Below are 17,166 nucleotides of genomic sequence, written 5' to 3'. Positions count from 1 at the left end.
CCCATTGCCTCCTTGCCAGTCTTCAGGATGGCTTTATCACAGAAGCTGCACTTCTCTCAAGCCATTTTGACAGCCCTGCAGCGAGGGCTACTCAAGGGCCAGGGGTCAGAGTCAATACAGAAAGAAATGACAGAAGCAGTACAACAAAATTGCAAGGTACTTGATCGGTAGCTCTATCGTGTTCAATTAAATTAAGCAGAATTCAATAGCTGTCTTTTTTTTCATTCATTTGTTTTTCTCTCATTGCATCAGTAAACCACACACTGCTCATCAGACAGATCTGCTAGCCCACGGTGAGCTTCACGTAGTGGGACTAGACATCTACTAAGAAACGAGCTAGCTAGCTAGCAATAGGATGTTTGGCTGTTCTGTATGTGACTGTCATGCAAATTAACCTTTGGTTGATGTGTAGAGACACCAGCACATGAAAAAGATCGGTACTGTGGGTGAATTTTATAGCATGAGAAGATTTACTGGCTGGAAATTGACTGTATGCAATTTAAAACAGCAAGTAAAGATATATGACTTCAGATAAGATGCATATAAATTCCAAACTAACTCAGGTATCACTGCTATTTCCTCAGTCACTTGTTAATCTTGACACCCCTAAGCCTCACATCCTGAAATCTGTTCTGCATCTTCAGGATTATTTTTAGTCCTCCTTTACATTCCCTCTGAAATTTCCATATTCTTCCTGAAAAGACACACAGCACTCCAAAAGACTGAGTCACAAGGCAAGAACGGTACTTATTTCTGCGTGATTATTCATTTCCCATTAAGTCCTAAGGTCACAGTAAAGCACCTGCCAGGGTACTACACAGAAGGCTCCCATTAGTATCTACGATGACTACACAGTCCTCCCCTGAATCATTCACTTCATCGTGCTAATTTCAGCAAACTTCAAGAAAAACCTGGTGTAAACATGGTACATCCAACAGATAGATATATTAACTTATAAGAGAACTATTAACGTATATTTGGTAAGATCTACCTTTTTGAACTATCCTCTAAATACATTTTAAATAAAGCAACATCCTTGGAAACATCACCTAGCTGGCAAATCCCAAGGTGTGTTAAAAATGAACAGGAGTGTTTCACAGACCTCCCCAGCTGGTTACTCTTAAGACTCCTGGGTGGAAGTTCTGTTGTGTGAAACTGAATGCTGCACATTGCTCTCCCCCGCTACAGACCATTACCTTTTATTGTTGAGTGCAAATAATACATGTGAGATGTTCCAAAACCAAATATCCTTTAGATGTACCTTTTCTGCTCTACACTTCACCGGTCTGCTTCTAGCAATGGCCTTATCAAACATTAGGTTTGATTGTCCTTTATTTTATTCCTGACGTGAATAAACTACTGTCCATTATCTCTATCCTCCATGGTTACAGGTATTTTAAATCTCTCTTCAGCTTTCCTGAATCAGTCATGTTGTCCACTTGTACATTCATTATTTTGACTTTTTTTCATTTTCATCCTTTGTTCATATATTGATTTTTGGTGCCATTCTAATTTCCACATATCCATTTGACTGTAACAACTTCTTGTCTGGGGCATCTAGAATGATAGCCTTGCAAAATTCTACAGATGTTGGCAATATTTTGCTATACTGCATGTGACAGCATTAAACATTGTGTACAAATGCTCACGCAAGAAAGACAAATTATCAAAGCAGCTTCTCCTACTTATGCGTTTTCCCAGTCTGACTTTACTCATGGAAGAAAACAAAACTTTGCACTATCTACCTGACCCTTGAAGAATAGTTCAACAATCTTCGTTAGAATGAAATCACTGAGGAGGATGACAATCTTCTGCACCACGGCCAGCTGGAAGCGAGGAAGCATTCCCAGGAACTCCCAAAACATTGTTCTTTCACCACTCCCTGGGCATCTGCCCCTGAGTCACTGTTGGAAGAGGATACAGACTTTCACTGGCCTCAACCCCACATGGTTTGACCTACACAACATTTTCATTCCTCTATTACAGTTTTCCTCAACATTTCTATTATGTTTTCTTCCAGGCAATCTTTGCAACCTATCATCTCAAATGCCCCTCTGTGTACCTGCAATGTCGCACCGCTGGAAGACACTCTTCACATTTTCTTACTCCTGTGGTAAAAAATTTCCAATCTATTCATTTTCCCGTTTCCTCCCATTGACCACATTCCTTTTCCATGTCCAATCTTTTACAGTACAAATCATTTCACACCATCTATTTCTTCAGTCTCTGTTGCTAGCATCAAACTGAGCTTTCCGAAATCTCTTTCAGCACGCTGTGGGGTACTCCAGACAACCCTGCCGGCGCTTGCCCCCACCCAAATGCTCAGCTCCGCCGCCCCCCAGCACCCGCATCCACTTACCCACACTTGAGCGTGCTGCCAAGGGGACGCCTGAAACCTGGCAATTTTTAGTTCTGTCTGCCCACACTTCCAGCGAAAATTAAATCTTACTTAAATGACTCATTTTGCTGTTAAAACAGAGGTGTGAACCCCTACTTCGGTCACAACAACCCCATGCAACGCTACAGGCTTGGGGGAGAGTGGCTGGAAAGCTGCCTGGCCGAAAAGGACCTGGGGGTGCTGGTCGACAGCTGGCTGAACATGAGCCAGCAGTGTGCCCAGGTGGCCAAGAAGGCCAACAGCATCCTGGCTTGTATCAGGAACAGTGTGGCCAGCAGGAGCAGAGAGGTGATTGTGCCCCTGTACTCGGCGCTGGTGAGGCCGCACCTGGAATACTGTGTCCAGTTTTGGGCCCCTCACTACAAGAAAGACATTGAGGTGCTGGAGCGTGTCTGGAGAAGGGCAACAAGGTTGTTGAAGGGTCTGGAGCACAGGCCTTATGAGGAGCGGCTGAGGGAACTGGGGTTGTTTAGCCTGGAGAAGAGGAGGCTGAGGGGAGACCTTATCGCTCTCTACAACTCCCTGAAAGGAGGCTGTAGTGAGGTGGGTGTTGGCCTCTTCTCCCACGTAGTTAGCGATAGGACGAGAGGAAAAGGGCTCAAGCTGCGCCAGGGGAGGTTTAGGTTGGATATTAGGAAAAATTTCTTCATGGAAAGGGTAGTCAAGCATTGGAACAGGCTGCCCAGAGAGGTGGTGGAGTCACCATCCCTGGAGGTGTCCAAAAAACAGGTACACATGGCACTTTGGGACACGGTTTAGTAGGCATGGCGGTGTTGGGTTGATGGTTGGACTGATGCTCTTAGAGATCCTTTCCAACCTTAATGATTCCTAGTTTTTACTTTCATTAAAAAATAATCCAGCCACCAAGCCAGGAAACATGAAATTGTTACTCTACCCTTAATTGTTTTCGTGGTGGTCTTGGTAGTGTTAGGTTAATGGTTGGCCTGGATGATCTTAAAGGTCTTTTCCAACCTCAACGATTCTGTGGTTCTATTCCGAAGACGCCCTGAGGGGCGCAGCGGGCCCTGCCGCCCTGCTCCCCCGACTCCCCCCGCCGCCACACCCGGCCACCGCCGAGGGCCCCGCTTCCCCCGAGCAGGCACCAGAACATGGAGCACCCCAGGGACAGGGACAGGGACAGGGACAGGGACACGGACACGGACACGGGCGGGAAGCCGGGAAGCCGACAACCTGCCCGCCCGCCTGCCCCCACTGCCCGCCCCCCTGCCCGCCGCTCCCCTCCCCCGCCCCGCAGCCGCCCCACCGCGCAGCCGCGCAGCGAGGGGGGGGGCTCCGCCCTTCCTGCCTGGGAGGGAGGAGAGGGGGCGGCGGCGGCGGCGGCCGGAGCCAGACGGGAAGATGGCGGACCTGGAGGAGCAGCTGTCCGACGAGGAGAAGGTAGGGGTTGGTGGGTGGGGGTGCTGCGCCGAGCCGGGCCGCCCTTTTGTCCCCGGGCCCTCTGAGCCGGGAGGCCGCGGGGCGAGCTCGGCTCTCGCCCTGTGGTTCGTGTTTTTGCCGTCGCCCCGCGGCCGGGCCTGTCAGTCAGGGGGGCGGGAGGAGGGTCGGCGGGGAGGCTGGGGGGGGGGAGAGGGAGAGGGAGAGGGCTGGCCCGGCCGCCGCGCCGGCCCTGGCGCATCTCCCGCCGCTCCTTGTACGGTGCGGGCCCGGCGCGGGGCGGAGCCCGGTGTCCGGTGCGGCGGCGGCCGCTCTGCCGGCTCCCCGCCGGGGCCGCGGGCACGGCCGCTGCCCCATCGCCCCCGCCCGGTGTGTGTCGGGGGGACGGTGAGCGGGGGACGGTGGGGAGAAGCAGAAAAGACGCGGAGGGACTCTCCCCTTCCCCCACTCGCGCTTCCCGTTTCTGAGGCTTCTTGTCCCTGCCCGCCGGCTGCGCCGCAGCACCGCACAGGGCTCTGTCCCCCCAGAGAGGGGCTCGGCGCCGCGGCCCCGGCCCCAGAGCAGGGCCGGCCTTGGCCGTCGCTTGCCCTTTCACCCCCGCAGGCTCCGGGATGGGAGATAGGATATGGGAGATTTGGGAGAGGAGGGAGGGTGTGGGGACGAAGGCGGCTGTTTTACTTCCTATTAGGAGACTGCAATTGGGGAAGTGTAAGGTCAAGGAGCAGACGGGCTGTATTAACGAGATGTACGTGTAATCTCTGTTTATGGCAGTTGGAAACTTCTTAGGTTTAAGACAGATTTTTCCAGAAAAAGCTCTCAAGGTGCAGAGTGTCTCATAAGACCTCAATTATCAGAGCTCCTTGTCTTCCTGTGTTGGATCAAGCTCCATGGGCAGCTACCCGTTTCAGAGCGAGGGTGTGGTGGTTTGTGTACATGGTGCACTGCTCATGTCTTTATGTAATGCACGGTGTTACTCATTTTCAGTTTTAAAAACGTAGGTTTTCATGGCTGTGGAAGCTGTGAGATGACTTAAATGTGGAAGACGTCGATAAATGATGTTTCAGACTTCTTTGAAGTTAGAAGAAGGATGTCTAAAATGTCTAAGTGGTTACAATAAGGCAGAATTTCTGCATGTTTGAGGTTAACAGGACCGTGTTTTCAGAACAAGAGATGCACTGATGTGCCAAGAGATGCATAGCACCAGGATCTCACTATCTTTTTCCCAAGAGGCATTAAGACTGTGCCCTCCTCTACTTAATTCACATTCAAATGCCACCTCTCTGTTGGTACAAGTTGTAATGTAATGAAGAAGTATATGTTGTAATCCATGATTCTTTTAGCCCCTTATAGAAAATACAAGTAACTCTAATCCAGGACATTGTTCCTAGAGGGTATGCTTGAAATACTTAGACTACAAGGCATCACTGAATGGTCGAGGTTGGAAAGCACCTTTGGTGGTCATTTTGTCCAACCCCCCATGCTCAAGCAGGGTCATCTAGAGCAGGCTGCCCAGGACTATGTGCAGGTGGCTTTTGGAAATCTCCAAGGATGGAGACCCCACAACCTCCATCATGGGCAACCTATGCCAGTGCTTGGTCACCTTTGCAGTAAAAAAAGTGTTTCCATATGCTCAGATGGCACCTCCTGTGTTTAATTTTGTGCCCATTGCATCTTGTCCTGTCAAATAATAAAAGGTACAGTGACAATTTTATCTTGTCTCTGTATGATCTGAGAAGTGCTGCCTGTGCTTTTGTGACTGATGTAGTTAAGTTCTGAACTTTCTCCTGTCCATTAATTCCAGTTTTTCTTTTCTCCAACATGGGTACAGACCTTCTAGAGATACTTCCTGCCCCAGTGTAAGTGAATAGAATCAGCACTCTTCCATTGTAAATTTAAATTGATTCCTTTATCTGCTTCAGTCCTGTATAAAATTGATTGTCCTATATGAGTGGAATTTTCCAAGCCTGGCAGTATACTTTATTGGCTAATAAAGCAAAGATGGGTGACACTGCAAACTCTTGGAAAAGGAGGCAAATATCCATGCGGATCATGTCATGCTAGGATTTTAATTGATATGTTTAAGTTGTGCTATCATTTCACAATAAAAATGTGTACTGCTTAAAAGCTTTAGTCATTTTTCTGATGGCATTAAACTAAGATCTAGATGATTGGGCACTCTGAGTAGATTAAATAGATGACACATACTCAGTTTAGAATAAGATATTTTTGGGGGGTGTAAGTTACTGTGATTTTAAGTGGACTGATTTGTCCTCTGTTGAGCCACTAAATGAATACTGTGTAAGAAATGAAATTTAGACATGCAAGTTCTTAATACATATGGAGGTCTTGAACTGAATTTCTTCAGTTTTTGATTAATTTCTGATGTCTCAGTTGACAGTTGTTATGAAAGATACTGCAAATATTTTTGAAGTTAAAACTTGTCTAACTCAGTAAAAATGTTATCTCAAACATTCAGTTTTACTGAGCTAAAATAAAAATCAGCTGGATAGCATTTGGAAAGCACACTCTTCTCATCCATCCAGTTGGGACTATAAAGAAAGGTAGGAGTAGAGGCAGACAGACAAACATTCATTTTTGTGGGGACTAAATCACATTTCTCCTTTATATATTTTTCTCCCATGGTATGAAACTGATAGTATCAAAGGCTGATGCAGATGATGGTGGTGGTATAGTTTTGTAGCTAATGTCTACAGAGACATAACCATAACACTGGTCAAAACTGCTGAAATTCAAGGAGGGAAGAAAGTGAACAAAATAATAGAACTTTTTTGTACCAGACTACTAATAATGCTGTAAAAGCATAAGGAAGTAGGAGATCAAGTGATGTAGTGATACAAGTTCTGAAAGGTCTTTGATTCATGTCTGTCTTTGTGTATAGTCGGTAGATTTAAGTGTTGCAAGGGCAGTAAGCAATTCCATTTGTAGTGGCTATACCTTCCTGTTGCTATCTAGTGGTCAGTTTAAGATGGCTGTATTTAGCTCTAACATAATTCAGGTTTCAAACTTGCAGTGTTTAGCATAATTGAGAATACAGAGAGGGCATGAATTGGAATAGTGGCAAAATAGAGAGTTACAGTTCAGGTGAAGAAGCTCTAAAATCAAGGAAGGAGAAGAGCCGGTTGCCAGAAAGAGCATGATTTCAATATGCAAGATTGCATAACTGGTTTTGAACCTAGTCTTGTTCCTTAGATTCACATTTTAGCATGAGATTTTTGAAGCCTTGCTTATCTTTTAAAGTGATGATAGTAAGTGTGAGGATAACTTTGAAAAACCTTTTTTTAAAAAAAAATCTGAGCACTATTTATAGTAAATATGGTGTGTAAAACTTGTATACATCCAAAGATCTGAAGTTGGGCCATTGCCAGTGAAAGTTTCTGGCTTTAGCATCCAGTACCAGGGATTTTCCTGTGCCAAAAACCAGCTTTTGTGAGACACCATGTTTTGTAGTTGCTTTATTCACATAGGTCACTGAAAGCTCAGAAGCTTTTAGATAGGTGGAATAACATAAACTTACGTTTGCTTCAGTCTATACATAAAAATGAGGTGTAAGAGGTGGAAATTTTGAAGACCTGAACTGTTTAAGGAGATAGCAATGGGAAGTCATCATCACTTCTGTGTCCTTCCTATGGGTAATGCATCTTCACTTAACAAGTTTTGAATGCAAAACCTATTTATTTATCCAGCATATTTGAAGTAGTTTTGTTAAAGTCTAGTCACCATTTTTTGCAGTTCAATTTTATTCCAGTTTCTGTAGAAATTTTTTCCCCAGCCTGTGGCTATGTCAAACTAATAAGTGCATATAAAAATGTTTTTAACGAGCATAGTAGTGTGAGTATAAAAGCTACAATTTATCTACATTAATATAGTCAATGATTAATGGAAGGTACTGATTTTACTGTAAAAGTTGCATGTAAATATTCATAACAACAGCGTAAATGCAAAACAAACTAAAACTATTTAAATCATAAAACTAGTGTACTGTAGTCCATTTTTGGTGACTTGAAGGGATGTGGTTACTGTAGATTTTTTTTTTTAACGTGAATCCTGTTCTCTACAAAGCACAGGAGTTACGTAGCTGTGTTGATACCAAGATAAAGCCTGAGAAAATCAGGATGCCTTCAGGGAGGAAAGGGGAGAATCCTCGTAGGACAGGATAATGCATCAGTTTTTTTAATGCAAAATTAGCTCTTGCATTCCTTAAAATGCTGAGCTTATAAATATGGGAACTGTCAAACATGATTTTGAAAAAAGGAACCACACGTCTTTCGGTAAGGTTATGCCTTGGTAGTTCCACTTGTTCAGGAAGGCATATTGACTAAGGTGGGGTTTAACAGTAGGTCAGCTTGCTGTAATTAGAGCAAAACTTCTCTTCTGATGAGGGAAGTAGTCCCATTTGTGAAAATGAGCCAGCGTTGCTTCCAGGTATTTCCTGGTGCATTGGGTGACTTTGTAACTTCTTAAATTAGGTGTCAAAACCTACAAATCTAAGTACTAAATGTGGATATCGTACACCAACAAAACTCTGCAGTGTGGTTTTGTCAGATTGTTTAAGGAAAACTTGTTTCTTTAGTCAGTGCTTTGAGATGAAAAGTCTATGCCGGTAAAATACATTCTCTCTTGTGTGTAACTTTGTCTTTAAAACATAATATATGGACAGCAGATCTCACTTGCCTGTACAAGAAGCCTACCAGTGCAGGAGGTTCAGGTGTTTCCTTAATGCACACACAAACCTTCAGAAGCATTGGGAGATTTTTTGACAAAAAACTGTTACTTTTTAAAAATCTTTATATGTACTATGGCAATACATGTGCTCTAAATCATTCATTTTGGAAGGATCTCAGATTCTGACTTTTGGAATTGCCCTGAATGAGACTTGGAGACTGTAGATGATTAGAAGCAGAATGTGTTGAAGTAGAAGCAGGATTTGAATAGCCTTTTCTGGGTATAACTGCACTGTAATCTATAAGGTAAACTTAAGGTAAGGTTTTGCAAGTGTCCTTAGTGTTCCTTCTTTGTAGTTCATCAGTGTGTGCTTTGTTTTCTATTTAAACGTGTGGCTTTGCTAACACATCTAGCAGGGGGACCTTGTGAGCAATCTGGTTCTTGTTTATATTTAAATTCTGAGAGGAACTGGAAATGCTGTAGCAGGTTCCGATGATGGCTTGAAAAACATTTAATACTTAAATGTGAAATAACTCAGTTACTGTTTAAGCATATCTTCTGTTTAATTTACTACATTATCAAAGCTGTGAAAGTTAACACCTTTCCACATGTGAAATGTAACAGAAGTTGTGTGGAAGGAAGTGTTTTTACAAAGGTGAGGTTAAACTCAGTGGTTACACTTTGATAACATTTTGAGGAAATTCTTTAATAAGAATGAGGAAGTTGGGAGTGCTTCTCAGACTGACATGTAATTCTTAATATAGCAGTCCTCCCAAGATTAAGATTTTTATATACATGGTGAGATAGAGTGTTGACTTGAGTTAGGAATTATTTTTTTTAAAAAATGCATCAAAACCCTTAAGATTGAAGGACAGAACAGGAATTTTAATCGCTTTGTTGGAAAGTTACAGAAGTGTTCAACACTGTCTGAAAAAATTACCATATACTGTATGTATAACTGCAAATAATTTATTTTTAGAGTCATACAGGCTAGAGGAAACTTCTGGAGGTAACCTGAATGCCCCTTGGTCAAAGTGGGCCAACTTAGATCAGGTTGCTTAGGGACTTGCACTTTGAGTTTTGGATATTCCCAAGGATTGAGACTGCACAGGCTTTCTAGGCGATGTGTTGCAATGTTTGACTACACCCGTGGTCCGAAACTTTTCCTGATATTTAATTGTGGCAACTTGTGTCCAATGCTACTTATATTTTCACTGTGCACCTCCATAGAAAGTTATTATGCAAAGCAAAATTGTCTGTGTTTTTGACAAGTTAAAAATAATTATCTGAAGCTTGGAGATAAATACAAATAAAACCTGTTATTCTAAATATAAGATCAGTGATTTCTAAAACTGCAGTTCATATGTTCTTTTGTTATTAGTGTTTTGGAGAAATTAGATACTTTCTGTGGATTGACTTTTACCATGTCATACAGTATTTATAATGCAGTGGCACCTCAGGACCATCAAAAGCCATGTTCTTGTTGCTTTTGTGCTCGCAGAACTCTTGCGGAAGCTTGCTACCCAGGAAATCTCATAGTTTAAGTAGATAAGAGAAACAAATTGAACCACAAATAGAGAAGAGTAATAGAACAAACTGTTGGTAAATCCAGTAATGAAACTGGAGACAGTAATTTGTGATATAACAGAAAAGGTTCTGTTGCCCACCAATACAGTCATCAGCCTACAGTTCTGCTGTGAAATGCCATCTTTGGTTGATTACAATTTTGGTAGCTAAAGTAGAATAGGGTAAGGATTCTAGCCACACTATTTAGTGAATCAGTGTATTTTTCTCAGGCAGTGCTGTATAATACTCACTTCCAGTTTCTCAAAGCAGGGTGTAAAGGAGTTTGAACTGCTCACGCAGAAATGAAAGTAGATTTTTCAGCATATGGAAATTACTTTTTTTTAATCCTTGAGTAAAAAGCTTCTGAAATGTAAAATATTTCAAATACTTTCTTAACTTGACAGAAGGCATTAAAACTTTCAAACAAATAGGTAACTTTGAGAGAGAATTTTAAGACACTGGAACTAGGGGGGTGGGGTGTACAGTTGAGGTGGCACTCTATGACTTTATTAAAGGCATTTTTCATAGAGCAAGCTCTGATCTTGTTCCTTTTCTCTCCCCACTGGTATTGAATCCAGGCTTAATGTCCTTGGAGTATTTAATTATAAATAATGAACTTGGAGTAGTAGGAAGGATCACTTTAAAAATTTAGGCTTTGTGGTGGAAGAATGCTTTGCAAATGTGAACCAAGAGCTTTTTAGGTAATAGTAGATACTGCTCTGTAAAGACTCTTGAGGAAGAGAGGTCTTGTTGCTGCAACTGAGGAGCGTGTGTGTTGGGCTGACAGAACATCTTGATTCTGTATGTGGGAGACGATGCTATCGGTTTCTTTCTTCATGAAGTCTTATATTTCTTATACCTTTTACTTCTCAAACAGAAGTTAATGCTTTTGCTTTTCACTAAATGTAAATTTGACTACTTTTTCAGTTTTCAGTTAATGACTTTTGCAAGGGAATTCTGAGAATTTTTTTTATGCTTATTATCTGTTGTCTATCCGATCCATAAGCAAAATATGCAATTGCTCAGCTTCTGAAGGTTTTATGGATAAGGCTTCCTCGTAAATTTACATCAGACCAATGACTGCATTAGACCTTTGTGAAATCATATGAGATTTCTATTTAGCTAGCCCCAAGCATGCGTCCCAAAGCACTATTTGTTTCTTGAGGTTAGTATGTTGGGGCTTGACCCTACAATGAAATAGGAAGTACCAAAGAATGATACAGTTTGAGATACTGGGATTTTAAAGCACCCAATGTATAGTCTGCTGCAACTGGAACAGCTACTTTATTGGACACACCACCTATTAATACTTTTTCTTTTTTTTTTCGTTTAATTTTTTTTCTTTGCTTTTGTTCTCAGAAAGGCCTTTGGAAGTTACTGAAAGCACCTTTTAAGTTGTGAACCTGAGATGTTCTTGGTCATCTTTTTTTTTTTTTCCTGGTTGCTCATATGATGAGCTTTCACATACATACCTGGAAAAAGGACTACTACGTTAAAGATAAAAATTTGCAGTAAAGGTGCTGCAGGAAGAATGTGCGCTATGACAAATTTAGGAGATGTAGCGCTATCAACAATTTTGGACTTGCTTTTGCATCTATGTGGCTTTCTCATTTGTTTTCCAGCCAGCTACTGAGAAGACATAGGCTTTTGGAGAAATACAGATGTGGGGAAAAACAATATAATGTATTCTACTGTCTGTATTATAATTACAAGCAATTTTTTTCAGTTCAGAGCTTTTAGTAATTGATGGTGATAGCTGAAGCTAAAGTTTCAGGTTGATCTTGATCCTTTAATGTCTACAAATAAAACATACTTGTTTCGCTAATTTGAGACGAGTACAGTTCTTTTAATATGTTTCTGAATTAAAATATGGGAAGTGCTTGACATAAAAAGGTGTCCAGTTAGATACAGTCAGGGGTAATAAAAGTAACTGCAAAATGACATGGGGGAGATTTATCAGCTCTAATTTTTTTCTAGTTAGATCTGTGTATTACCCAAGTAACATACATTGCTTTCATATTCCTCTGTCATCTGTACCTGATACAGTGACTTTCAGAAGTCCTGTTTTGGGTTTGTTTTTTTTAATCCTTCATCTTAATATGATGTGGTGTGTAAAGTGATTTTAACATGGAGACTTTTATAATATTTAGGTACACTGCTGCTGAAAGGCCCTACAGTGAAACAATCAGCACCTTTCAAAAGGGTTATTTTTGTGAAAATAAATCTCATTATCTGAGTCAGCTCTTCAAGTAGAAAGAATGCAGCTAGAATACCTCACACACTGTAAGATGTACTTTTTGCACCACTATTGAGTGCTGGTACTGTTACATACTCTTAAGTACTTGTGTATTAAAAATAATTGAGGAAAACACACGTCCTACGGATGCAATGCAGCTTCAGGCATTACTGTGAAGGAAACGTCTGTTCAGTCAAAGCCATAGGCATGGAATGTGCCCCTCCTTTCCTGTGCCACAGAACCACATTTTTGCAGTGTTTTCTTCCTTAGCTCTCCCAGAAGCAGAAATGAATGCTACAGTGCATGTTTTAGTTGAGCTTGGTAGGAAAGTAGTTGCAATGCTACTTCTTGTATTCATTCCCTCTCTACCAGTTGCTGTCTTAGCTCTGTGTTGTGTGAGATGCTGCATGTTTCAGGATGCTTCTTCACTGTTTGAAATTATACCTATGGGTATGGGTGAGGTTTCATGAGATGCTGAGAAGACAGTTTGCTGTTGACATGGGCTAATCCCTTTCTCACATATACCTCTTCATGCTTGTCTGGCCCTTTGAAGGTTTATTCACCTCACTGAACTGTTACCAGCAAGAAGCAGTAATTACATAAAGCTCTCTTGATAAGTGAATTGGTTGCTATGTTCTTGCCACCTTCTAAAGCTATTCTTTAGCTGGATCAATTTGCTTCTCTGGATGCTCACATAAACAGATGAGCACTGGTGATACAAAGGAGTTTGTAAAAATGGATCACAGGGCTTATTTGGGAGGAGGGAGGAAGATCAGTCCTTTTGGTGGCAGCAGTGGCATGGTATTAGGTCAGTTTATGCCACTTATGAAACACCCCCAGCTCTTTATTTCTAAAAATGTATTGTAATTGCTGGTGTAACATTCCAGGAAGTATCTAACCTGAGAATTTAATGAGCAATTGGAGCCAGTAATACCAAATACCTACCTGTCCAAAGGAGAAGCCTTTTTTTTTTTTTAAATACTGAAGGGTTTGCAAACTCTAAAACTATGTTGATGTTTGCAGTACTGACAGATCATCAGGCATTGTATCTTGCAAATGATTGAACCTTAGACTGTGTTCCTTGATGTGCTACATGTGTCAATGCAAAATTAATTTTGACTGGTACAAGATGTCAGAGCAGTTTTGTTCATTAGAAAGTAAAGCTGGATATTGAAAAATAATGGCTCAGCTGAACTTAAAACACAAGTTTGATTCAAACTCAGAACTCAATAAAACTAGACAAGCCTTTTGTTCAGTATCACTCCAGGTAGTACAAGCCGGATCCCCAAATGATTTGTGTGTTATTGTGAGTGTGAATTACAGAGTCTTGAGAGAATTGGAACTTTATCTAGTTTGAATCAGCTTAATTGTGTTATAGCCCTGTAACTACAGGCTGATTGTGAGAAACCCCTGTGGCTGCCTGTAAATAGAGTTCAGTGGGTCAAGACAAAGCCATTTGCTTAGTTGCCTGCAGAAAGGTTTCCTGAGCCAGCAAGGAGAACTGTGGCAGAAGGCATGACACCAGGAATAGGGCTCTCTGGACTCTTTACCGTTCCTAGAGCAGAACCAAAGAGCTCCCTTCTCCTAAATGTGATGTCATCTACTTTTTTTGCCAAACATAGGTTCCTGTGAGTGGGAAGTTTGGGTTGTTTTGTAAGGAAGCAAGGGTGCTTTCAGGAATCCAGAATATAAATGCATGATATACAATGCCTTGCTCCTGTTGTAACACTTTATATAGTCACTGATAAAAGTAACTGCTGGAAGCTCCTCACCCACCCCGTGATTAGCAACAAAGTTGTCTTTGAGTGGAAATGTATTGTGGCCATCTGTCACTTTTTTTTTCCTTTTCAGATTTGGATGCAGTTTTTTGGTAAAAAGGGCTTTTAATATATACTTCACTATTTCATTTGTATTGCTCCAGAGCAGTAAACTTTAACCTGTTATGAGTGTAGAGGAAGGGTGGGTCTCCCTGCTGCAAGGAGTTCGCAGCTGAACTTGAAGTGATGTGTAGAAAAGAATAAGGGCAAAGTATGTGGTTTCACAGCATCTTGCTCACCAGCACGGTCTTCCTGTGCAGCATAGCTGTTGATTGAAGGAGTGAGCTGTCAGGGTGCCTGGCATATACGGCTGTATTTCAGTTAAGTGAAAAAGGGAAGGGGGGCAGGAAGGAAAAGCTAACTTAAGTTTTAATGTCTCTTTTATTGTTAGGTGTACCCTAGCTGATTATCAGGAATTAACATATCTTAGTGGAGCTGACAGAGGTGTGGCGGGAGCCCCTGCACTTTGACAAGCACGTATTTGTGACCATATATAGGCACGTACTGCACAGAAGGTCGGCCTTTTTCAACCAGTGTCAGTTCCGATGTGCCAGGAAGAGGAAGAGTGGTTTGGGGGCATTTGAAGTCACTGTGTATGACTTCTTTAAAATAAAACAAACTTCAGAATGTCGCAGACTGGAAAAGGTAGAGAAGTAGGATTTCTCTGTGTATCTGATGGGTGTCATGCCTTGAGAGAAATTAGATTGTGAAATAAAGGCAGAAGTATGAAAACAAGGCAGATTTAGCATAACTAACACTATTCTGTACGTTGCTGCCTCTGTGCTTGTGTAATCTGAAAACTGCAAATAGTGTAGTAACTGAGTGTAGGCATTTGTTGATAGACCAATTGTTTTAATCTCTAGCAGAATGAAGAATTAGTCATTATTATGCCTAATATCCATGCTCATCACATACAACAAACCTGTCCTTTTCTCAGTCTGAATTTTTACCTTAACTGAAATGGTTTACTTTATAAAATCAAAAAGCTTGTAACTGATGTGATGGGTACCATTTGGTTTCACTTGAATTGAGAAAGTAAATCTTGCTAGCTCTTACCTACTGAGATCAGACTTCCATTTAAGTGAGACTGTGACTGGTGTATATGTGAAAATTGGATAAAGAGAACACCTGCAGTGGGGAATGCTTCTCTTCTCAATGTTTCAGAAGTATCTCTTTTTTTTTTTCGTAACTTCCTCTCAGCTTCTGTATGATTTGTCCAAATCAATGCTCAAACCTGCACGAAGTCATGTTTCATGAAAACATACTTAGATTGGTTTTGTGCATTCAAGGAATTTAATATAGTAAATGTGCAATTCCTTACACAGGCTTGTGGAAAAAGCTGTTTGCGAGACCTGTTTTTTGTGAACCGTTGATGATCAGATGTTCTGGATTAGTGCACTCTGAAGTTTTAGTTTCTTGCAAGCCACTCTGCAGACATTTAACTGAAAACAGTGGCTGTAAATCTAATCTTGGAAACTACATCAATAAAACACTGTCTTAAGCTTCAGGTGGTGTTTTGGGAGTGACTAGAGTAGTAAGTGGAGAAACTTCAGGTGATTTCTCAGTCTTGGCTTTTGAGTTTTCTAAAGGAATACTCAACTGTAACCTAATTTTTTGTTACTTGCTAGTATGTGTATAAGGCTCTTGTACTGTGTGTGAAGGTGCAGTTCTCTTGAATGAAAAAGGTTTTGTCATTTAGACTTTTAAGATGTTATGTTGTTTCTGTTTGGACTTGCTCAAATCAGTTCTAATCAGTTTTTAAGTCTCAATGTATTGAATAACCAGCATTGGTTTCAACTGTAATGCATCTGATTGAAGTGTTTCCTTAAACAGTTTTCAGCAAAAATAACTTCATGTCTCAACTGGACTATACTGCAGTTGAGTTTTTTGCCTGTTGCTTCGTATTGCAGGTAATGTGCCTCTTGCTATATGTGCATTTTAATTATTTTTTTCCTATTTGCCCATAAACACCACTGTCCCTATGTTTAAATTGTGGTTCCTCAAGCGATAGCTGAGCCAGTGGCTTTTTACTGCCAAAAGGGGGAGATCTTCATCTCGTTGAGGCTCGTGGAAGTGAAGTGTATTCACTTATCCTTCAGTATCAGTCTGGTTTTGGAGAACAGAGAAACCTCCTTTAGAGCACTTTTTTCTGGAAAAACTCAACAGCAATGAAGAAGCCATAAGTGCTTTTCAGTTCTTAGGTGTTAAGTGAGACTACTGGATTTAATTCTTTTATATGGGCTTCTTGTATGTATGAATTGGGGAAATACGGCTTTTTCAGATACTCATCTCCACAGATAAGTTAATTTGGCTTAACTGCTGAAGAAAAGTGGATTAGTGTTAAATGGACTTCACAAAGGCAGGTTAGCAAAACTGAGGGAGTGTCTTAGCTGATGGACTCTCATCTTCTGAAGACACATTAGGTTTTTTGCTTCTGTAAGCATGAGCATACCTTATACTTCTTGATGAGATGGTGATTGCAAGTTTGCATTATTGTGTTTATCTGTCCTATGAAAAGTGGCATCTATGATGAATTGTCATACTGAAAAAATTCTCATTGAGGAATTGAATTTACTAGTAAAATGTTCACTAAAACTGATGTTTACGCTGGTCTGTCCTGGGGAAACACCTGTTACTATTGAATACTTGTGAATGGATATTACTTATAGTATAGCTAATCTGACTGATAAGAATAGTTCCTCCTGATAGCAAAAAAAAGCAAAACCAGCTTTCCATTACCAAAACAGCTGAAAATAAGGTATCTTTCCAGTTTTAGTACAGGCTTAATACCTCACCTTACAGATGTTACCAGTTCAAAGCACATGGTCATTCAGAGTGCAGTTTGGGCACCTAAGTTTTGCTTAATTTTGCTCGTTTAAGCAGGTCTTGTTTCTATGCTTGCCCAGAGCTAACCTGGCCTTGGCAGGGGTAAGCAGTCCTGTTCACGTCCCGAAGTCGAGTCAGAACCAAGAAACAGTGTCCCTCCCTTCATCTAACTTTGAGCTGGGAGTCAGCCTGACAGTCATGCTGAAAGCACAACCAATACCTGCTCTTAAGTGTGAGGCCTAAAT

At 41.4% G+C, this 17,166-nt stretch overlaps 1 protein-coding gene across 1 annotated transcript in view; it reads left to right on the top strand.

Annotated features, from left to right (window-relative positions):
* Positions 1–3,746: 3,746 nt before the first annotated feature.
* CAPZA2 (capping actin protein of muscle Z-line subunit alpha 2) overlaps positions 3,747–17,166 on the top strand; it is a 32,801-nt gene continuing 19,381 nt past the window's right edge. Inside the window, exon 1 of the mRNA XM_075705748.1 lies at positions 3,747–3,796. Within this exon, the coding sequence (XP_075561863.1) occupies positions 3,758–3,796 (39 nt within the window). The 5' untranslated portion in view covers positions 3,747–3,757. The remainder of the gene's footprint in view (positions 3,797–17,166) is intronic.

Source organism: Pelecanus crispus, chromosome 1, assembly GCF_030463565.1.
Source record: "Pelecanus crispus isolate bPelCri1 chromosome 1, bPelCri1.pri, whole genome shotgun sequence".
In the NCBI taxonomy this organism is placed as follows: domain Eukaryota; kingdom Metazoa; phylum Chordata; class Aves; order Pelecaniformes; family Pelecanidae; genus Pelecanus; species Pelecanus crispus.
This window is presented reverse-complemented; position numbering and strand designations above follow the sequence as displayed.